Below are 23,557 nucleotides of genomic sequence, written 5' to 3' on the forward strand. Positions count from 1 at the left end.
TCTACCATACTCTACATGACACCATCCACATTAATGAGAAAAATTGTCGATTATCTTTATTAACATTTTTCTATGTATGTACACTTGAACTTCCAAATAAAACAATTGTAAACAAACAAAAAAAAAAGAATAAATATTGGCCTAAAGCCCTAAACTGATGAAGAAATTTGTTTTTTTGTATTCTTTTATTGGGTGTGCTTTATAGCAGAAAGGATGAAATCCAGGGGTCAAGTCCTGGGGAAAAAAGTGTGGGAACTCCCACCCAAGATCCACTCCCCCACCAAAAAAAAAAAAATTATACGCTCATATGCATAATTACTAATACGCATGTTTTTTTCCCCGATCCACTGTATCTTAATAATCCTTTATGTTACTGGCCGCTTCCTGTATATGGATTCATTGGGTAGTGTGCGGGTATTCCGTCACTTCCTCGATGCCGCAATGTCTCCTGGGAGCTTTTGTCATTGTTCCCATGAGAAATTGCGGAGGTCTACCGCGAGTTGTCGCGGGATTTAGAAAGAAGCAAGTTCTTTCTAAATCCTGCGATAACTCGGGATAAGGTTCGCCTGCCCCTGACAGTGACTCAAGCTGGGCATTACCGCTTGGTGAAGGATTGGCTTGGGCGGCTCGGCTGCTCTAGTCCTGCAAAGGGAACTGAGTTCCTGCTGTGAAAAAAGTGCAGGAACTCCGTTCCCACGTGTTCCTGCAGGACTTGAGCCCTGATGAAATCCCGCGTGTTCGCACAGTCCATGTGCAGAGCCCGCCAGGAAGTCGGGCACCATGCTACGCTAACCACAGGCAGGGAGACATTTTCCGATCTCTGCAGCTGAGCATCAGGACCCCATCCTTAGCAGAAAGTAATATTGTTGTTGTTTTTTTTTTCTAAATTGTCAGCTTTTATTTGATTATAGCACAAAAAATAAAAACCGAAGAGGTGATCAAATATCACCAAAAGAAAGCTCTATTTGTGGGGGAAAAAAGGACCGTGCATTTGTCAGTTAAAACGACGCAGTGCCGAATTGCAAAAAATTGCCTGGTCATTAAGGGGGCAAATCCTTCCAGGGAAGTAAAATTAAATTGGATTGGCTGCAAAAGTGCCCCATCAACACATTCCATTCCACTAACAACTGAAAGCAGATGACAATGCCCAATGGAATAACTGTGACATATAAAGAATACATATTATATTTCCGTTTTATCTATATCAGAGCTGACAGATGGGCAGTACATTTATACACACATGCTAAGAAACGCTTCTTGATGACATCATATCCTGCGACAATTCAAGCACAATCTGTCAATAGCCGATAGAAAAAGAAGGGAAACTCGAGCTTTAGTACTTCCACTTTCATGTGGCACGCTTGGCGGGCCCTGTTATGGTATACACATTGGTGTCTATGGCAGCTGCCTAAAAGTGGAAAATTAGTGCTCTGTAGCCAGCAATCTCTTGTGCGACGTGCCCGGTGTCCTAAGGCTGGCACCGGAGGAGTTAAGAGGGTGGAGGTGCAGTCTAGACGAGAGCAATCGATGTCGGAGCGAGCGATTCTTTGCCGAGCGTGGCCGGCTGGGTGTCAGTAAGGGGTTCGCTGTACGTATTGGTCTCTGTCCCGTCCTCGGTCAATGGCCCGATAACCATGACGGATTACAGAGAGGAACAGCGCAATGAGCTGGAAGCTCTGGAGTCCATCTATGCTGACTCCTTCACAGGTGAGCCGGGGCCCAGGGCCGGGGTGGCATAGACCAGGGTGACATAAAGGAGACCCCTCTCTGGGGTGGTATAGACCAGGGTGGCATGGAAGAGCCCCTCTCTGGGGTGGTGTATACCAGAGTGGCATGAAGAGCCCCCTCTGATGTGGTATAGACCAGGGTGGCATGGAAGAGCCCCCCTCTGGGGTGGTATAGACCAGGGTGACATGGAAGAGCCCCTCTGGGATTAACTCAGCCTGGATTGTGAGTCTGCTTTACAATTCTCAGTCCCCCTGGACCTAGCTATAAAAGTAGGGGAAACGCTTAGAAGGGTACTTACATTCTTGTAGAGCCAGGCTCAGCATAGGTTCACATATGTGCATGCACAGCGCTTCATTCATTTGAAAGGGCTGCTGTGGCTGCGGGAAACACAGGGAGAAAAGCCCCCGACCCTTTTCTATAAAAATTGCATCACATGGAACCGCAGGGTGCTGGAGTGCCAATGCGTGGGGGTGTCTTGAAGATTTAAAGGCTACCCCAATGACATGCGTGCAGCGAGTTTCTGTGTGGGTCAGGAACGCATGCATAATCTCTCGCACCCAACCCACACAGAAACACGCAGCTCTTTGCACATATGTGACTCTAGTCTGACAGAGGAATCTGTCAGGCCAGGGTGCAATAACCCCCCCCCCCCCCCCACTGATGCCAGCGATGGGTGCAATTCCCACACACACGCTGTTGCCAGTGATGGGTGCAATTCCCCACCCCCCTTACTGTTGCCAGCGATGAGTGCAATTCCCCCCCTACTGTTGCCAGTGATGGGTGCAATTCCCCCCCCTTACTGTTGCCAGTGATGGGTGCAATTCCCCCCCCCTTACTGTCACCAGTGATGGGTGCAATTATCCCCCTCCCTACTGTCGCCAGTGATGGGTGCAATTCCCCCCCCCTTACTGTCACCAGTGATGGGTGCAATTATCCCCCTCCCTACTGTCGCCAGTGATGGGTGCAATTATCCCCCTCCCTACTGTCGCCAGTGATGGGTGCAATTATCCCCCCCCCTCCCTACTGTCGCCAGTGATGGGTGCAATTATCCCCCCCCCTCCCTACTGTCGCCAGTGATGGGTGCAATTATCCCCCCCCCTCCCTACTGTCGCCAGTGATGGGTGCAATTCCCCCCCCCTACTGTCGCCAGTGATGGGTGCAATTCCCCCCCCCTACTGTCGCCAGTGATGGGTGCAATTCCCCCCCCCCCCTACTGTCGCCAGTGATGGGTGCAATTCCCCCCCCCCCTACTGTCGCCAGTGATGGGTGCAACCCCCCCCCCCTCCCTACTGTCGCCAGTAATGGGTGCAATTATCCCCCTCCCACTGTCGCCACTCACTCTCTGCCCATTTTTGCTCTGCTGTTCCCAGGGCAGCTGTGCCTTCTATCCACCCCTTGTCCTGGCCCTGCCTTACACTGACCCCCAACGATGGGACTTTATTACCCCCCCCCCCCCCCATAATACCAAAGATTCATTGTTTACTCACACTGAAACCAGGGCAATCTATTCCCAATGGCCACAGTCCCCCCCCCCCCCCCCGCAAACTTTGAAGGACCTTAAACAGGTGGCTCTTTGCTTAGAATGTTTGGAGAGCCCTGGCTTAGAGGTTAGGAATGTGGGAAGGGCCATTTCCAATGGCTCATTCACACGGACGTGCTGTTCTGTAAAGCCTGGGGTAGATTCAGATAGAAGATACGACGGCGTATCTCCAGATACATGGATTTCCCTAAGATCTGACCGGCGTAAGTATCTTACATCGTCGTATCTTAGGCTGCATATTTACGCTGGCCGCTAGGTGGCGCTTCCATAGATTTACGTGAGGAATATGCAAATGAGCTAGATACGCTGATTCAGAAACGAACGTCCGGCGCATTTTTTTACGTTGTTTACGTTAGCCTTTTTTCGGCGTATAGTTACCCTTGCTATATGAGGCGTAGCTAATGTTAAGTATGGCCGTCGTTCCAGCACCGAGTTTTGAAATTTTTACGTCGTTTGCGTAAGTTGTTCGCGAATACGGCTGTACGTCATTTACGTTCACGTCGAATCCAATACGTCCTTGCGGCGTAATTTGGAGCAATGCACACTGGGATATTTTCCGGACGGCGCATGCGCCGTAAAAAAAAACGTGAAAAACGCGGGGTCAAGTAAAATTTAAATAAAACACGCCCCCAACATCCCCATTTGAATTAGGCGGGCTTACGCCACCACACATACGTTACGCCGCCGTAACTAAGGGCGCAAGTTCTTTCTGAATACAGAACTTGCGCCCAAAGTTACAGCGGCGTATCGTATCGGAGATACCCCCCTGTCTTTACCTGCATGGGTGGCTTGATTAACCTCTTGACCACTGGGCACTTAAACCCCCTTCCTAACCAGACCAATTTTCAGCTTTCGGTGCTCTCACAATTTGAATGACAATTACTCAGTCATACAACATTGTACCCATTTGAATTTTTTGTCCTTTTTTTCACACAAATAGAGCTTTCTTTTGGTGGTATTTGATCACCTCTGGGTTTTTTATTTTTTGCGCTATAAAAGAAAAACGACAAATTCTGTAAAAAAAAAAAAAAAAAACTTGTTTCTGTCATATTCGCAGGTTATTTCTCACACACAGCATATGCATACCACAAATTACACCCCAAAACACATTCTGCTATTCCTCCCGAGTATGGCGATACCCCATGTGTGCGACTTTTACACGGCGTGGCCACATACAGAGGCCCAACATGCAGGGAGCGCCATCAGGCGTTCTGGAGCACCCAGGCCAATTCTGACATTTGTCTCCTACATGTAAAAATCACCATTTATTTGCTAGAAAATTACATAGAACCCCAAAACATTATATATGCAGAGTATTTGGGTATTGCAGAGCATCGGGGTATTGCAGAGCATCGGGGTATTGCAGAGCATCGGGGTATGGCAGAGCATCGGGGTATGGCAGAGCATCGGGGTATGGCAGAGCATGGGGTATGGCAGAGTATGGCAGAGTATGGCGCAGGGATAGCTGAGCTGGGATGGATGGATGGCTGGATCTGTGACTGCAGTTGTCACAGATCCAGCCACAGAACTGCTGACACACGCTCTCCCTCCCTCCCCCCCCCCCCCCCTCCTCTCGCACTGTACAGAGAGGAGAGGGAGGAACCGGCGTCATCAAATGACGCCGGTTTGTTTACAAGTGATCGCTCCGTCATTTGACGGAGTGATCACGTGGTAAACGGCCGCGATCAGCGGCAATTTACCGTGATCCGTGACGCGCCGGGTCTTCTAGACCCGGCGAGCACGGACACTTCCGCGAGCGCGCCCCAGGGGACGCGCAAACGCGGAAGTGCACGAGGACGTCCTGTCACAGTAACTCGACCGCGCTGTAGCAGTATTTTTTGTGGTTAAATCACTGACAGGCCGATGGCTGTTTAGATCTACAAATGCATCCCAGAGCAATCCATGCCGCATTGATGCACAGATTAGAACTCAAACAGCTTAGGACACACTGCGGATTCCTGCAGCTGAAATTACAGGTGTGTGTAAAGAGTTGCAGCTGCCCATATAATGCAATGACTAGGTAAGCTAGCAAGCGTAGCTGGATGCAGACACGATCATCTGTCACTAACCACAGGGAATTGCTAGCTGTTCGAATAGTCATGAATAACTGCGGTCACCCTCAGCCTGTCATTGCATTGTATTGTGTTTCATTTGCCAGTATAAATGTAGCCTAATTAGGTTGCTAAAGTAAATGTGTTGGGGTTTCATAGTAGGTAAAGTTGAATAAAGTCAATAGTCCATCAAGTTCAACCTGTGTAGGTGCATGTGTTTCAGTGTCGATAATCATTTCCCAAATTCCTGTATATTGTGTTCACTAAGATGCACATCCAAGAGTCTCTTAATAATATAAATTCTCCTTGCTGACACCACCAATTGTGGAAGAGAGTTCCACATCCTTATTCCCCTGACAGAGAAAAACCCCCTACGGAGCTTAAAGAGCAAGTTCACCCTTACAGAAAATCTGTAAAGTAAACTTACCCTGGACCCCCTCCCAATCCCCCCCATCCCGCTGTACACGAGTCCTGCGATCACCTTCTGTGAGACATCAGGTCGCCACTTCACTGGTCCAAAGATATGAAATCCCCACAGCTAAATCTCCTTATTATACATTGTAAAGGTATGTATAGGAGGCATTCTAATTGGTCGGCGCCAACCAATCAGGATACGCCTAGCCTGTTCTGTCAGCACTGGAAAAGAGGAGAGAAAGCTGCATGGATTCCAAATACTCTGACTGGTAAAGTGGCGACCTAATGTGTCACAGCGGGTGACCGTGGGACTCGGGTACAGCTGGACTGGGTGGAATGGGGAGGGGGTCCAGTGTAAGTTCACCTTATAGATTTTCTGTAAGGTGATCTTATACTTTAAGGTTAAACCACTTCTGCTCTATTCTCATTGTGTGACCCGTGTACCCTTATATTCCCTGAGACTGAAAAGTTTTTTTCCTCTGCTGGGATCACCTTTGAAGTATTTTCCCATTACTATCATATCTCCTCTCAAGCTTCTCTTCTCGTTCCTCATCCTGGTCTTGGCTTTGATATGTACTCAGTCATTGCACCTGATTCAAAAATGTTTTTTTTGCGTAAATACATTTTTGAGGTTATTCTAAAGGTTAGAATTAAAATATAAATAAACCTGTTCTACTTACCTGCTCTGTGTAATGGTTTTGCATGGAGCAGCGCCAGTCATCTTCTTTTTGAGTCCCCTGCTGAGTACTTCCAGTAGGAAGCCTCTTTCCATGAGGGCATTTGAGCAGGCTCGCACTCAAGTCGCACTCCTGTGAATGGACATTGTTCATTCATACACAGACCGCAGCTTGACCCTGCTCTCTCCTCATTGGCTCACTGGCTGTAATTAACACAATGATAAGAGAGAGGTCCAGCAGAGCCACTACTCTCTTGTACATCGCTAGATGGAGATGGCAAATATAAGGGGGGTGGGCCTGTACTCAGAAGTTAAAGTACTACTCATCCTTCTCCCCACCCTTTTAACATTTGAGTTTTTTATGTTTTACGGAGATCACATTTTTTTTTTTTTTTTTTTTTTTTTTTTTTTTTTTTTTTTTTTTTTTTTAGAGGTAGTCCCTTAACTCTTTTCTGGGTTAGTATGGCATCGCTGGTACCACCCAAGCCCTTAGCCTGCCAGGACAGATCACTTGAGGCTGCACAACCAGTCTTGCGCAGTAGGGAGCAGGCTGTTATTGATCAGAAAGTCACAGCCGGCTCCCAAATGCAAGATGGCTGCATCAGGGAACCACAGTGGTGGGAAGATCGCACTGGTAAGTTCCTGCTTTTCTTAAAGTCAGCAGCTACAGTATGTGTAGCTGCTGACCTTTATTTCTAGAGAAATGGATGAAGTTCCTCTCGAATTGCTTAAAGCGGAGGTCCGCCTAAATTTTTTTTTTATTAAAGCCTGCAGCTAAAAATATTGCAGCTGCTGACTTTTACTATATGGACACTTACCTGTCCAGGGTGCCCGCGATGTCAGCAGCCAAAGCCAATCAGTTGCTTGGCTGCCCCTGCCGCCATCCTCGGTGAGGGAATCGGGAAGTGAAGTCTTGCTGCTTCACGCCCTGGTTCCCTACTGCGCATGCGCGAGTCGCGCTGCGCGTCCTCACTGGTCCCTGCTGTCTTCTGTGACCTGTGTGTGGGGGAGGACAGTGTATGCGCAGGAAGTGGCGTAGGTCACCGTGGTGATCTATGCCAGGGAGTGGGAGCAAATACCTGTATTACACAGGTATCTGCTCCCTCCTCCCCCCTGAAAGGTGCCAAATGTGACACCGGAGGGGGGGGGAGATTCCAAAAAGTAGAAAGTCAATTTTTGGGTGGAAGTCTGTATTACCCCCTTCATTATCTTCATTTATCAGTTTTTAGTACTGATGGTATGACTGAAAATTACGCTGTCATGCAACACTGTATCCACATTAATTTTTTATCCATAATATAAAAGACCAAACATTTAAAAAAAAAAGAAAACCACTTTCCTTACTTTCCCGTAAAATAAAAATGTCAGGACAGGGCACCGGCAATTTTTTTTTACAAATTTACAAATTTCTTTTGGGGGTTTTTATTTTTTGCGCTATAAACAAAAAAGGGCAACAATTTAGAAAAAAAATATTTTCTTTTTTAAGTTTGCACAAAAGTTTTAGCATCTACAAATAGTTTTTTTTTTTCCTCCTCTTCTTTTTTTTTTTTTTTTATACTAGTAATAGCTGTGATCAGCGAATAATTTATTTTTCTCTTCCGTTCATGGACGGACACAGCAGCAATCTTGACAAAGTGGGTATTCAGCCTTCAATCAGGAGAGGACTAGGCAGAAAAAGGTAAATGTTTAAACACATCAAAAAACTGTAAAGTACCGCCCCGGGGGCGGTCCCTCTAGGTACAACCCCTCTCCCTACATCATGCAGCTCAGTTTTTTTCTGCCGAGTGTAGAAGCCCATGGTAGTAGTTCCCTTGCTTCGGCAGGCGGACTTAGCTGGACATTCCTGGGGGGGGGTCGATTTGGGGGTTTCCCAGCCTACCTTCCCTCCTCCCTGGACTCTTGAGCTGGGTGGCTGCGTGTGTCTGGGGGTTCCGCCCGGGGGGGCTCCATCCGCTGGCGGAGGGCTGCGCTGTTGCTCCACCCTCCTCGGGTGCTCATTGGGCTGCCATAGTGTGGGGGACCTCTGTGCGGAGGTCCCGGGTGTTGCGGCCTGCTGTGTGCGCGCTATGTTTTTTCTTTCTTGGGAAGGCGGCGGTTTTGTGCTCTATCTTCTTACAGCCGCCATTTTCTTGTGGCTACGTGCCTATTTACAGTGCGGCCGCTCGGCGGCCATTTTGGGGAAGTGCTTGGCCTCGTGTGTCTGGGATACGGAGCGAATAGCATAGCCGTGCTACAGTGAGGCAGGTTGACACAGGCAGCGGTGGGAGACATAACCTCAGGCGGGAGGCGACAGCTGGGCAGTACCGTTTGGATGGCGAGTCCTCTGGGGGGAGCCTCTCATTCTTTCTGTGGCAGCTGGGGCTGTGTAGCTTGCCTTACATTCCAGAGGTGTCAGGCGCGTGGGTCAGCATGGCGTTGGAAGCGGACACCTCCTCCTCAGGAACATCTGAGTTGGCAACTGGGGCCCCTTGCACCTGCTGTGTCGGTGGACGCTATGTCGGGGGTCCTGGAGGCCTCTGTTGCCAGGGTGGAAGCGGCGCGTAGGAAAACGGGGGGTAAAAAACGCCCCCTCTCCCCTCAATCTCCCAGGGATAATTATGCAGAGCCAGGCCCAGCTATGGCTCATGGCCCTGATTGTGATGCGTCAGAGGACGCGGATCGCGACCGGTCAGACAGTGAGGATTTCCTGTCGTCCTTGGATATCAAGGACGCATACTTGCATGTCCCCATATGGACCAGGCATCAGTGATTTCTGCACTTTGTGGTCAGCGAAAGCCACTATCAGTTTACGGCTCCCCCTTTGGCCTGGCATCGGCCCCGGGGGTGTTCACCAAGGTGCTCGCCCCGATTCTGGCCCTACTAAGACAGCGTGACATCGCTATCGTGGGCTACTTGGACGATCTTCTTCTGAGGGCCACTTCAAGCTCAGAATTAGAGGTGAGCGTGTCTATAACCTGTCAGACCCTCTGAGATATTGGTTGGGTGCTGAACTCTCAGAAGCCAGTGTTGGTGCCGTCTCAAAGAATAGTGTATCTGGGGTTGATTCTGGACTCCTCAGAGGCAAAAAAAATTGTCCCTGGGGAAAAGTTGCAGACCCTTCGGGCTGCGGTGCGGCAGCTGACATCCCAAGGATGGTTGTCACTCCGCTTTGCATGAGAGTCCTGGGTCTCATGGTAGCCTCCTTTTGAGGCGGTACTGTATGCTCAATTTCACACTCGAGTGTTGAAGAAGGAAATTCTGTCCAGATGGGACAAGTGCCCATCGTCCCTGGATTGTCCAATCCGGGTGAGCCACCTAGTCAGGACCTCCCTGGACACTGGCACTTCTGTCCGGGAAATCGTTTCTTCCTTTTCACTGGATGGTGATCACAACGGACGCCAGCTTTACCAGTTGGGGGGGGGGGGGGTCTGGGGGGTTCAGTCGACCCAGGGTCGCTGGACTCCGGAGGAATCCTACCTGCCGATCAATGTCCTGCAACTCCGGGTGATCAGGCTGTGCCTCTCCGCGTGGTCTCAGAGGCTCCAGGGGCATCCCGTCAGGATCTAGTCGGACAATACCACAGCGGTGGCGTATGTCATCCACCGAGAAGGAATAAGAAGCGCGGCGGCTGCTTCAGAGGTCGCTTACTTTCTGAGGTGGGCAGTACGGATTGTGCTGGCTCTCTTGGCCGTATACATATTCCGGGCTTGGAAAACTGGCAAGTGGACTACCTGAGTCGCCAGATGCTGGACCAAGGACAATGGACTCTACACCCGGATGTGTTTTCATCTCATTCACCGGGGATGGGGCATGCCAGACGGGGACTTCTCGTCTCAATCGGAAAGTTTTGAGGTTTGTGGCCAGGTCGAGGACCCCTAGGCAGGCGCGACAGACGCGTTGGTGGCACCGTGGGTTCGGTATCGGCTGATCTATGCCTTTCCTCTTCTAAAACTTTTTGCCACATCTGCTTCGCAGAGTGGAGGTCGAAGGGATTCCAATGATCCTGATTGCTCCAGATTGGCCTCGGCGTCCCTGTTGCGCCGACCTAGTGCGTCTGGTGGCAGACGTTCCCTGGTGTCTGCCACTGTGAGAGGACCTTCTGTCGCAAAGTCCCATACTTTATCCTGCTTTGCGGTCGCTGGTGTTTAACAGCATGGCTGTTGCAAGCCAGCTGTTCCGGGACCTAGGCCTGTGGGTTTCGGTGATTTCTACCATGTTGAGGGCACGAATGTCATCCTCTCGGAAGATTTACCGTCGTACCTGGATGGCTCGCAACTGTGTGTGTGAAGAGATGAAGTGGCATCGGCGTACTTATTCGGTTTTCAGGGTCCTGCTGTTCTTACAGCGTGGGGTGGACCAAAAACTTGCCTTAAGTACATTTAAGGGGCAGATTTCTGCTTTGGCTGACTTCTTTCATAGACCCTTGGCTGCTCACTCTCCCGTGACTAAGTTTGTACGGGGGTTCACCATGTGGCCCCTCCGGTCCGTCTTTCACTACATCCATGGGACTTGACCCTTGTCCTCTCGGTGCTTCGGAATCCACCGTTTGAGAACTTTAGGGGGATTCCCTTACTGACGCTTTCTCAGGAAGTGGTCTTCTTGGTGGCTCTTACGTCAGTTAGAAGTGTTTCTGAGCTGGCAGCCTTGTCTTGCAAGGCTCCTTATCTGGTCTTCCACAGAGATACGGTGGTGCTGCGTCCGCAGCCTTCTTTTCTTCCTAAGGTCGTTTCAACGTTTCATCTTAATGAGGACGTTGTACTTCCATCCTGGTGTCCTCGCTTGTCGCGTCATAAGGAGGCGACGCTGCATTCCTTGGACGTTGTCCGGGCTCTGCGGGTGTACCTGTCTGCTACTGCTCCGTTCCAGAGGTCAGACTCACTTTTTGTCTCGGTGGCTGGTCCTAAGGAGGGCCTGGCAGTCTCGTCGCCCACCATTTCTAGGTGGATCAGGCGCCTCCCTTTTCCGATCACGGCGCATTCGGCCAGGGCCATAGGTGCCTTTTGGGTTTTCCGACACCAAGCTTCTGTTTCCTGGTGTGTTAGGCGGCGACCTGGTCGTCCGTTCACTCTTTCTCAAAATTTTACATGATTGATGTGAGTGCATCTTCGGATGCTTCCTTCGGCCACAGGGTTTTGCAGGCGGCTGTTTGAAAGTTGCAACTCCTCTGTTGAGCTCTGTTTTTTTTGGGGGGGGAAGTTGGTTTTAATGCTGTTCCCACCCCTCGTTTTTTTGACACTGCTTTGGGACGTCCCACTTTGTCAAGATTGCTGCTGTGTCCGTCCATAATGGAAGACAAAATAGGATTTTTGTACTTCCCCGTAAAATCCTTTTCTCTGAGTCAATGGACGGACACAGCACCCACTGTTTGTACTGCTTTTTGACGAACTGAGCTGCATGATGCAGGGAGAGGGGTTGTACCAAGAGGGACCGCCCCCGAGCGGTACTTTACAGTTTTTTGATGTGTTAAAACATTTAACCTGTTTCTGCCTAGTCCTCTCCTAATTGAAGGCTGATACCCACGTTGTCAAGATTGCTGCTGTGTCCATCTATGAAGTCAGAGAAAAGGATTTTACAGTGAGTACACATCCTATTTTTGTTTTTGACATTGCGGTGGTCAGATCAGACACCCAACTGAAATTTTTGCCACTTTTTTTGAGAACCAGTGACATTATTACCGTGATCATTTGTCATATAAATCCACTGACCCTCTTTTGGTTTCCTTTTTTCTTTTGGTGATTTTAAAGTTTATTAGAACCTAACTGCTAAAGGTATTGATACAATTCTGATTGATGTGTCAGAGTAGAATGGATGTATACTTTAGGGAAATAAATTCTGACTTTAGTCCTTTTAGTTTACTTTTTCTGATAGTTGATAACCAGCATTTTCTTAAAGTGAAGTTCCACCCAAAAGTGGAACTTTGACTCCTCTGATTCCCCCACGGTACCACAGTTGGCACTTTTGGGGGGGGGGGGGTACCTGTCTTTGATCAGGTATCCTTTTTTTCCTATTTCTGGGAGCCTCAGCCGCGGATATTGACGTCACGGCTGGGGTTCCCCCCTCCTCCCTCCCCCTGTCGCCGGGCAAGTAGGAGAGAGGAGCGGGCCTCGCGCATGGCGGCGGCAGCACCCGACAGCTGATGAAATCATCGCTGATGCTGATCTTTTCTGCACAGAGCCCTTAAAGTGATTGTAAATGTTGGATTTTTTTTTTTTTTTTTTTTTTTTTTTTTTTTTTTAAATCAGTTTTTTTAAAGGCAGTACAGTACATAGCATGAGCCTCCAGCACAACCTGGGGCTAAAAGGTATACATACAGTACAGAGACTAAGGTAACAATATTGTCAGAAGGAGTTTAGTGCAAGGACATCACATATACATGTAATAGGATAATTTCACCACTTTGAGACTAAAGTCTTCAAAAGGGAGAAAACGAGAATAAGAATGCGATCAAAAAAAAAAAAAAAAAAAAAAAGGGAATAAAATGGCACCTGGTACTGACTGCATTCCCGGCACCCCCAATGGGTTCATACTGTGCCTAAGAACCAGTGAATGCGTTCAGCTTGCAATGTGTGCCTAACTAGGGTAAGAATGGACCCCCTATCCCGGAATAACAGAAATTTCCGAGACCATGGGCCCATCCCAACGTAGGGATTAACCTAGCCTATTTCCATATTTTAGTAAAAGCATGAGACTCCTGACGAGAGCTTACTTAACAAGCAGTAATCTCCAGTGCTCACTATAACACATAAACATAAACAAAGAAGAGAGAAGATAAAGTTCTCTACTGTAGTCTTTTCAAGATGCAACTGCCTATCATACCTTAATATATTTATGGAGATATGTAAAGGAAAAGGAAGAGAAAGAGGGTAAGAAAAGAAACAGAGAGACAGAGGAAGACCAGAAAGAAAGAAAACATAGATTAGTGTCGCCAGCTACGGACTATATGATTCGCTCTATACGTCCCAATATCAAAAATAACAGCAATCCAAAAAGGATGGATATCCCCCACCTTCCCTTATCCTTATAACAAAGAGATGCCTATATATCTAGCCCAGGGTTCCCATACTGCCTCGAAAGATTTGGAAGAATCGAGTATTGTACTGACCATTTTCTCCTGGTGCATGATCCAAGAGATTTTCCTTTTGGTCTTCTGGAATGATACAGAAGGTTGTTTCCACGCCCCAGCCAGTGTGATCCTAGCACCAGTGAGCAAGAAGGCTATCAATTTTTGAGTGTATTTGGTGGCCTGTGGGACATTAACCCCCAATAACGCTATTTGTGGAGATTTGTCCACCGGTATCCCGGTCACCTTCCTAATGAGAGAGAACACTTTGTTCCAAAATCCCCTGATTTTAGGGCATTCCCACCAGGTATGCAACATAGAACCCTGGGCTAGGCAATTTCGGAAACACAATGGAGAAGTGGTTGGGAACATTGCAGCTAGCTTGCAAGGAACCAAATACCACCGCATAAATACTTTGAGGTTAGCTTCTATTAGAGAGATGTTGATGAGACCCCTAGAAGCCCTCAACCCTACCTCATGCCACCTCTCCATGGTCCATGACATCTGTAGATCCCTCTCCCACGCCTCCATGTAGGAAGATTTGGATGTAGGTTCTGATAATGAATTGTATACAATGGAAATGCCACCTCTTTGTTCTGTAAAATTGATGCACCATTTCTCATAAGGAGTAAAGTCAGGGGGATTTGGCTTATTTTTCCAGATTGAGTTAATAAATTGAGATATTCGGGAAAATCTATCTTTTTCTGTATCCGGCATTCCTAAGGTCCCCACACAATGTGCTAACGAGATCAGTCCCGATGGGGCAAGAAAGTGTCCAATCCTGTAAAGTCCCTTGTCCGACCACCAGCGATAAATTGTAGAGTCCCCCCTCGGATTAAAATAGGGATTTTGAAATAGATTAGCCAAAGGTTGTATGGCAGAGGTTATAGCTGGAGACTTCCGCAATTCGTCCCAAAGCCTGAAGGCTTGGGAGAGTGTAGGGGCCATAATGGCCGGTCTCAGTCTTTGGGGACACCAAAGCAGGTCATCCAGAGAAATGTGAGGAACTGCCTGTCCCTCCATCTCCATCCAATCCGGTTTCTCTCGACCGGAGTAGATAGAAGACAACTGAGCCAGCCGGGCTGCTTGATAGTAGCGAAAGAGATGAGGTAGTCCTAGACCCCCTTTAGTTATGGGCCCATATAAAACATTTTGGGGCAACCTGTATCCTCTACCACCCCACACAAACTTAAGCACCCTTCCCTGAAATTTTTTAAGTTGATCTTTCTTTATTGCAATGGGGAGAGATCTGAATAAATATAGCAGTCTGGGTAGGAGCGTCATTTTAACAGAATTAATTCTCCCTAGCCAAGATATTTTGTGAGTGGCCCATGTTTTTAGGTCCATTTCGAGTTTGCGGTACATAGGAGGAAAGTTAGCCTGATAAAGATTTTCAAATCTGTTAGTTAGATTTATCCCAAGGTAGCGAATGGAAGAAACAGCCCACTGGAATTTGAAGGAAACCTTCAGATTCTCTACCATTGTGGATTTCAAATTTATATTTAAAGCATGTGATTTGTTCATATTCACTCGCAATCCCGAGACATGTCCGAAAGATTCAAGTACTTTGCAAATGGCCGTCAAGGATGTATTTGGGGAGGTAACAAAAAGGAGACAATCGTCAGCAAACAAAGCACACTTATGAGTGTGTTGTCCACAACAAACACCAGTAATGTCTTGATTAGATCTAATGGCAATGGCCAAGGTTTCTATTGCCAATGCAAAAATCACCGGTGACAGGGGGCAACCCTGCCTGGTTCCTCTTCTAATCTGTATCGGATCTGAGAAGTATCCCTGTAGTTTGACCTTCGCCTGTGGTCCTGAATATAAGGAGCGCAGTATACCCATAAAACTCTCTCCAAATCCCCACCTCCTTAAAACCTCAAATAAGTATGGCCACGATATAGAATCGAAGGCCTTCTGAAGGTCCAGTGAAAGGAGCATTCCCTCCTGGGGATGACCTCCATCCCACCCCGACTGCAATATTGAGACCACATCAATCGCCCGCCTGATCTGGTCCGGGCCCTGTCTCCCTGGTATGAAACCTACTTGATCTCTATGTATATAATGGGAAATGAACGAATTTATTCTGTTAGCCAAAATTTTTGTGAGAATTTTCATGTCGTTATTGATCAGCGAGATGGGTCTATAATTTTCAACTAATTCCAGGTCCTTATCAGGCTTGGGGATAACAGATATGAACGCTTCGTTCAGATGAGGGTGTAGGTCCTCCCCCGTTCTTTTGGAGTTGAAAAACCTTGTAAGGTGAGGGGCCAGGGTATCGGCAAAGCTTTTATAATAGGGGTTTGAGAAGCCATCCGGCCCCGGGGCCGAACCGCCCTTCAGGTTCTTGATCACCTCCAATGTTTCCCTCACGGAGATAGGAGCCTCCATGAGTTCCACATGCTCCCTGTGAAGGCTAGGAATAGGTAGCTTGGCAATATAGGACTGAATCTCAGGAATCCCAGCTGAGTCATCGGACTGGTAAAGTGTAGAGTAGAAACCTTGGAAGGTTTTAAGTATGTTTTCAGGGTTGAGGGTTGTAGTCCCGTCCCGAGTTTTAATTTTTGGGAGAGAGAATGTGCGATAAGTCGGTGATAGTTTGGTGGCCAGCATAGTGCCCATTCGATCCTTATGTTGGTAAAATTTTGCTCCGCTCCAACCCAGGGACCCTTCCGCCCTTACGGTAAGCGCTAGATTAAGATTAAGTCTAGCGGATTCCAACTGGGAAGTCGTAATTGTTGTTTGTTTTTTTTTGTGCTGTTTGCAAAGTTCTGAAAATTCCTTGTCTAATTTTTCTATTTCCAAAGCTTTGGCCTTTTTCAGTTTAGCAGCAATTTGTATCATCTTACCTCGGATCGAGGCTTTATGCGCGGCCCACAAAGTCTCAGCTGAGATCCCTTCTACATCATTTAAGCTAAAGTATTCCTGTAATGCTTTCTCAATGTCCATGATAACATTTGGGTTTTTAAGGAGGGTTTCATTAAGGCGCCAATGAAATTGACGATAGTCACCTGTTCGACCTCGCAGGGAACAGATCACCATTGAGTGGTCGGAGAGAGACGTATCCTTAATAAGTGCTTTAGTGATCAGGGGGACATGCCTCGAGGTGACAAGAATGTGGTCTATCCTTGAATAGGAGCGATGAGGGTTGGAGAAATGAGTATAATCCCTTTTAGAGGGATTAAATTCCCTCCAGACATCCACAAGACTTCGTTGGAAGACCAGCTTTGCTAAGTGTGAACTAATCCTTGTAGGACGGGTTAATTGTGATGATAAAGGTCTGGACTTATCAAGACTTTGATCGAAAGCCACATTGGAGTCTCCTCCAAATATGACTATCCCCTCCAGTAGTGAATCTAAAGTGTTAAACATATCTTGAAAAAATTTAAGTTGGCCTCTATTAGGAGTGTAGTAAGAAACAAAAGAAAAGAGTTGCTCATCTAACCACCCCTTCACTAGAATAAATCTGCCGTCCGGGTCCCTGTGTATCAGCTGCGATTTAAATTTACAAGATTTAGCGAAAAGAACTGCGACCCCTCTGGTCTTATCCTCAGCATTTGCCAGGAAGAACTGTGGGTAATGAGTGTGGATGAACGAAGGGGAGTAACTTGCAGGGAAGTGGGTTTCTTGTAGAAGAAGTACTCCCAATTTTTGTGAACGATAGGATTGGAACACTTTCTTGCGTTTGACCGGGGAATTCAGGCCCTGGACGTTGTGGGACACCACTCTAAGGAGTGGAGACGGAATGGTATTACGTGGCATAACCATTGGAACACAAAATCATATCATAGCTATGAGAACTTACCCCGGACGGTAGGAGGCGTGGGATCCGAGAGCAGACGATACCAGTGGGACCATACCCCCGAGAAGGGCATGGAAGGTGCTGTGTCCGTAGACTGGCGACAATAGAGGACAGACTAGAAGAACAGGAAAGAAGAAGAAAAATGCATATAATAAAGCATATTAAATGAAACCAACGAGAGTGGTGGGGGGAAATCCCCAACCCCCTCCCGCCAAACAAAACATTCACATAGCCCAAGTTAAGGGCTACCAGTCCAACTCCCGACTGCGAAGTATCCACAGTCGAAGGTCGGACGTGGGCACAAGGCGTCTGCCCCGGCCATAGCCATCCCTGAGAGGAATAAGGCTCATAAAATTATCATAGTTATGTAAATCCAGAAAAACTGTAACATAGTAGAACTTGTAGAACGAGGGCAGCCGGAGCCCTTTGATCAGGAATATACTTAAATCAAACACAGCAACATGTAATTCTAGAACAGTAGCATATTGCTAAATTTTGCATCTATGTTCAATGACCATGAGTCAATGATAACTAAATTGAGGTTCTGAGAGGACTAAAAATAAGTGTAGATGTTATCAAAAAATACCAAAAAATACCAAAGGAGTATTTATCTCAGATTTTCTCACCAAACTGGAACAATCAAGAACTTGTATAAGTAGCCTAGTAGTACTGAAAAGCCAAAAAAAAAAAAAAAAAAACAGGTAATAATAAGATTTGCAAAAGTCGATCCTGAGGAGGAGCAATAGCAAACGGAATTGGTTGAACATATTTTGGTCCAAGTAGACCAGAGATTCCCCAATGAACTTGGGAACTCCTGGCAGAGAAGCCCCCATAAGGGACATCTCAGGAAACCTTTTAGGAGGAAAGCAGGTGTGTTGACATGAAAAAGTCAAGTCGCGGCTGATTCTTTTATGCGTCTGCTTTTGTTAGACTTCCATGGCGGCGAAATAGGGCTAGTGGGAGTCGGCCTTTTGGACGATCCTGTCTGTGGGGCAGAAGTGTCCATTGCTGGATCCAATGAAATGAGCTTCAGGGACAGTAGGATCTTTTCTCCCTCAGCTAGGGATGTGAAGGAATAATTTTTCCCATTAATGGAAAATTTCAGGGCAAATGGAAAGGCCCACCAATACCGAATTTCCTTTTGAGACAGAACAGATAGCAGGGGCTTCAGGGACCTACGCCTCTGGATGGTTAGGGGGGATATGTCTGCGAAAATTTGAATGTTGAATCCTTGAAACAAGATGGAGGGGTGTTGACGTGAGGCTTTCATTACTTCTTCTTTCACTGAGTAGTAATGTGGTTTTACTACAATGTCTCTGGGTGAGCCGTCCTTCCTGAGAGGGCCTAAGGATCTGTGTGCCCTGTCCAGTTCTAATTTATGACCATTAATTGACGGCAAAAGGTGCTTTAAGAGGTCTTGAACTGCTGTGGGAACATCCAAAATGGATTCAGGGAGCCCCCTGACCCTAAAATTCTCTCTTCTCGAACGATTTTCGAGGTCGTCAATTCTGTTCAAAGCAGTGTCCAGTTGTTCTTGTAAAGACTGTATATGGTCAGTGTTCTGGTTGGCCCTGGAAACTGTGATATCCAATTTTTGCTCTATCACCTCCATTCTGGATCCAAGGTTTTGGAAATCAGATCTAATATCATTAGTTATCTTATTAGCAGTAGTGGCTAAGCCCCTTTCCAGCAATTCAGATAGTTTTAAGAAAAGTTCCCCTGCGTTTTGAGGCATAATGTGTTCCTGGCTGCCTGAGGAGAATATGGCGCCTGAGGGGGACAGAGCGGCTCCCATATGGGTATTATGAGGGACAGAGTGCTGCTGTGATGGGTTCCCTTTATGAGGCTCTGAGGCAGCAGATGAGAGGGACAAGAGGAGAGGAGCTCCATGTGCAGCCATTTCAGCATAAGAGACCGGGTTCTGGGATGCAGCCTGTCTGCCCTCCTGCTTTCCCCCAGCGTTAGCGTCTGTTACCTGAGGTGCGGTCGCCATTTTGGATTCGACCGCGACCTCCGTCGGCGTATAGCTTGTCCTCCGGTCCCGCCGGACCGAGCTGCTGTGCATGGGCTAGTAGCCCTGAGGTTCCCCGGGATGTACAACCAAAATTATCGGCTGCCCTCGTCCGAGGCTAGGACGGCGGAATGGCCGGGGCAGTGCGGAGCTCCGAGCTTAAGCCGCCATCACAGGAGCCTCCGCGCATGCGCCCTCCGTTGGATTTTTTTTAAACCACAAACTTATCATACTTAACTGCTCTGTTTAATGGTTTTGCACCGAGCAGCCCTGATTCTTCTCTTCTGGGGTCCCCCGCTGGCACTTCTGCCTTTAGAGTGCCCCTATAGCAGTCTGAAAAGTATAGTATAGAGTGCCCCTATAGCAAGATAAAATCTTCTGCCTTTAGAATCATTTACTTCCTTCTCCTGCCCAGGACTATATGTCCTATGAGGCAATGCCATTTACGCATTCACAATTCTCAGGCACTTGCTACATGTACACAAATAATGCATTCTGTATGCAGGCCAACTAATCAGCTGACCTACTAATCGATTATGAAAATAGTTGGCCCCTCCTTGCCGAGTGCCCCCATAGCAAGCCGATTGTTGGGGAACTCATGCGTGCTGGCTCTCTGCGTCTATAAGACGTGATTGACAGCTGCACGAGCCAGTCAGGAGGGGAGAGCCTTAGGTCTAGTGCACATCACTGGATTGAGATCGGGCTTGGGTCATGTATAGAATGCGTGAAGGTAAAACATTTTCAACCTTTACAACTACTTTAAATATTCCTCTTGTTATTGATAGGTTACTGTAATGAGGACTATCATCACTCAAGCTGCACATTACTGCCTTCACTGTGACAAGCTTTATGCGACTATAAATTAACATAAGTTCATTTTTTTTTTTACAGTTTTAGCTACATCCCCAGCAAGTTTCTCTATCACTGTGTCATCTGAAGCAGAAGAAGATGAAGAAAGTAAGTTATAAAAATGTATACATTTATATTTTTAATTACACTGGTAGTCTTTCTTAGTCCGTGAACAGGTTAAAGTAAGTAGTCAAGCCAGTTAGAAATAGGTTATTTGTGGCTATTGACTACAATTTAGGTAGAAAAAGCTGCAAGCTTTCTCTTGTTTGTAATGTACTATTCTAATGCATCAGAGAAGGCTTAAATGCTGATCTATCTTTCAGTCTTTAAAAACCACGTATCAAGAGTATTACTGTATAGTGGGATTTATTAATGGATTGCTGAACCCGCCGCAGTACATTTACTGCAGCAGGTGAGCTCGTACAGGCACAATCGTGTCCCTGTATGTCAAGGCTCGCCGACCCATAAGACTGTGCTGCCATTCACTGCAGCACAAGCCAATCAACAGGTTACAGCCAATAATTTATGGTCAACACCCACTAATCAACTCAGCGAATAACAGAAGAGAGCCCTGTGTCCGTATAGTGTGTGGTCCTCCCCCAATGCATTCCAGGCTCTTGGGAATGGTATGCTTCCACATAATGCACTAAAAAACGCATAGGTGTGAACCTAACCTTAAAACTTTTACATAGATTTGGCTGGAGATACTTGCTCAACCTAAGTCCTTTTAAAGGGTAATTTTCACCTTTTTACAGAAAAATCTGCAAGGTGAACTTACACAGGACCCCCTCCTCGCACCCTCCCAGTCCCGCTGACCTGGATCACGGCAATCTCCCATTCTGACCCCCGGTATAGCCGCATCACAGGTCCGGGGCTTAGAAAAAACCTGCAGCTGAATCTCCAAAACTTACCCCATCAGGAGGGTCGATTTGGAGCATTCTAATTGGTTGGTGCCAACCAATCAGAACCTGCATGGCTCGTCCTGTCAGTGGGGAAGAAGACATGTGAATGCAGAGGAGATTTATAAGCCCGGACCCGTGACATGGCTATACCGGGGCCCAGAACGGTGGCATTGCAACAGGTGGTTAGCGGGGGTGAGGGGGGTCTTGTGTAAGTTCAACTTACAGATTTTGTGTAAAGGTGAACTTACACTTTATACCTAACAGGTTGCTTTTTAAAGCAATTACTCTCGTTTCATTCATTGGATAATGTCACTGTTTTTAAGACTTAAAGCGGGGGTTCACTTTATTAATACATTTTTTTTTTTTCCCTCTAGCATAAAATGAGGCATAGTAGCGCGAGCTACAGTATGCCTGTCTTTATTTTTTTATCCCCGTACTCACTGTGCACTCGTAGATACAAGATTACGACTCCCAGCGGGGAATGGGCGTTTCTATGGAGAGAGAAGGTGATTGACGGCCGGCTCTGGCACGTCACGCTTCTCCGGAAATAGCCGAAATAGGACTTGGCGCTTCACGGCGCCTGCGCATAGTCTGTGTGCAGGCGCCGTATAACGCCGTGAAGAGCCGAGACCTGTTCCGGCTGTCTTCGGGGAGCGTGACGTGCCAGAGCCGGCCGTCAATCACCTTCCCTCTCCATAGGAACGCCCATTCCCCGCGGGGAGTCGTAATCTTGTATCTACGAGTGCACAGTGAGTACGGGGATAAAAAAATAAAGACAGGCATACTGTAGCTCGCGCTACTATGCCTCATTTTATGCTAAAAAGTTGTTATGGAGGGTGAACCACCGCTTTAAATCTCTTTCACCACAGTCATAAAATCTAAAATTTTAAGAGCACATAGTAACCAAAATGTCAAGTGCACTTCATATTCTGTACACTAAAATTTGTTCATAAATGTTTGGAGCTATATGTTAACAACAATGTTCCTTCTGATAAATCCCTAGTCTACAGTGTTGCATTTTCTTCTAATTTAAGTGAATGGCCATGTGTCTTATAAAATTTCCCTTTGCGGAAAAGCTTTATCCCTATTATGGGGTCACCAGTATGGTATTTGTACATTGAAATCATATCCCCTCTTAAGCGTCTCCTCTCCAGAGAGAACAAGTTCAGTGCTCCTTAACATTTCCTCAGAACAAAGGTCCTCCAGTCCCTTTATTTGTTTTGTTGCCCTTCTCTGGACTCTCTGGAGTTCTAGCACATCCTTCCTGAGGACTGGTACAGTTGGACCAGAGACTTGTAGAGTGGGAGAATTATCGTTTTATCTCTTGAGTTGATCCCCTTTTTAATGAATACCAATATTCTGTTGGCTTTGCTTGCAGAAGCTTGGCATTGCATGCCATTGCTGAGCTTATCATCTACTAAGACCCCCGGTCCTTTTCCAACCTAGATTCCCCCCAGAAGTTCTCCCCCCCCAGTGAGTAGATTGCATTCATATTTTTGCCACCAAAATGCATTAGTTTACATTTTTCTACATTAAACCTCATTTCCCATGTAGTTGCCCACCCCATTAATTTGTTTAGATCTTCTTGCAAGGTTTACACATCCTGCAGAGAAGTTATTGCCCTGCTTAGCTTTGTATTGTCCACAAATACTGAGATTGAGCTGTTTATCCCATCCTCCAGATCATTTATGAATAAATTAAATAGGATTGGTCCTACGACAGAACCCTGGGGGACCCCACGTTCCACCCTGGACCATTCCTTGTACTCTCCATTTATCACCAACCTCTGAACTGTAGTCCCTTATCCAGTTAGTAGACTGTTCGTAAAAATTAGGAACAATGGTCTGGCAATTACTTAACCGAGTTCCTTAAGGACCCTCGGGTGCAAGCCATCTGGTCCCAGTGACTTATTAATGTTATGTTTTTCAAATCTATATCTAATTCTTTCCTCTGTTGGCCATGAGGGTGCTTCCTGTGACACTTTAGGAGAATAAACATTGCAGTTTTGGTTACTGAAGCCCCCCGATTTCCTCGTGAAGACCGAGGAGAAGAATAAATTCAAAACCTTTGCCATCTCTCCATCCTTATGCCGCGTACACTCGACCATTTTTCATGACGTGAAAAATGCCATTTTTTTTTTAAATGTCATTAAAAACGATCGTTTGTAGGCTCCAGAGCATTTTTCATGACGTGGAAAATGGGCATTAAAATTTTAGAACATGCTCTATTTTTTTCACGGGTGTGAGTAGGCTTTAACGACGTGAAAAAACGCGCATGCTCAGAAGCAAGTTATGAGACGGGAGCGCTCGTACTGGTAAAACTAGCGTTCGTAATAGAGAAAGCACATTCGTCACGCTGTAACAGACTGAAAAGCGCAAAACGTCTTTTACTAACACGGAATCGGCAAAAGAAGGGTAGCTCCATCCGAATGGAACTTCCCCTTTATAGTGCCGTCGTACATTTTGTACGTCACCGCGCTTTGCTCAAGCATTTTTTTTTCCACAATCGTGTGTAGGCAAGGCAGGCTTGACAAGAATCACGT

At 46.9% G+C, this 23,557-nt stretch overlaps 1 protein-coding gene across 1 annotated transcript in view; it reads left to right on the forward strand.

Moving 5' to 3' along the window:
- Positions 1-1,317: 1,317 nt before the first annotated feature.
- Positions 1,318-23,557, forward strand: part of RWDD1 (RWD domain containing 1) — a 45,908-nt gene continuing 23,668 nt past the window's right edge. Inside the window, exons 1-2 of the mRNA XM_040350278.1 lie at positions 1,318-1,707; positions 20,156-20,221. Of these exons, the coding sequence (XP_040206212.1) occupies positions 1,635-1,707; positions 20,156-20,221 (139 nt within the window). The 5' untranslated portion in view covers positions 1,318-1,634. The remainder of the gene's footprint in view (positions 1,708-20,155; positions 20,222-23,557) is intronic.

The sequence above is a fragment of the Rana temporaria genome, chromosome 4 (genome assembly GCF_905171775.1).
Source record: "Rana temporaria chromosome 4, aRanTem1.1, whole genome shotgun sequence".
In the NCBI taxonomy this organism is placed as follows: domain Eukaryota; kingdom Metazoa; phylum Chordata; class Amphibia; order Anura; family Ranidae; genus Rana; species Rana temporaria.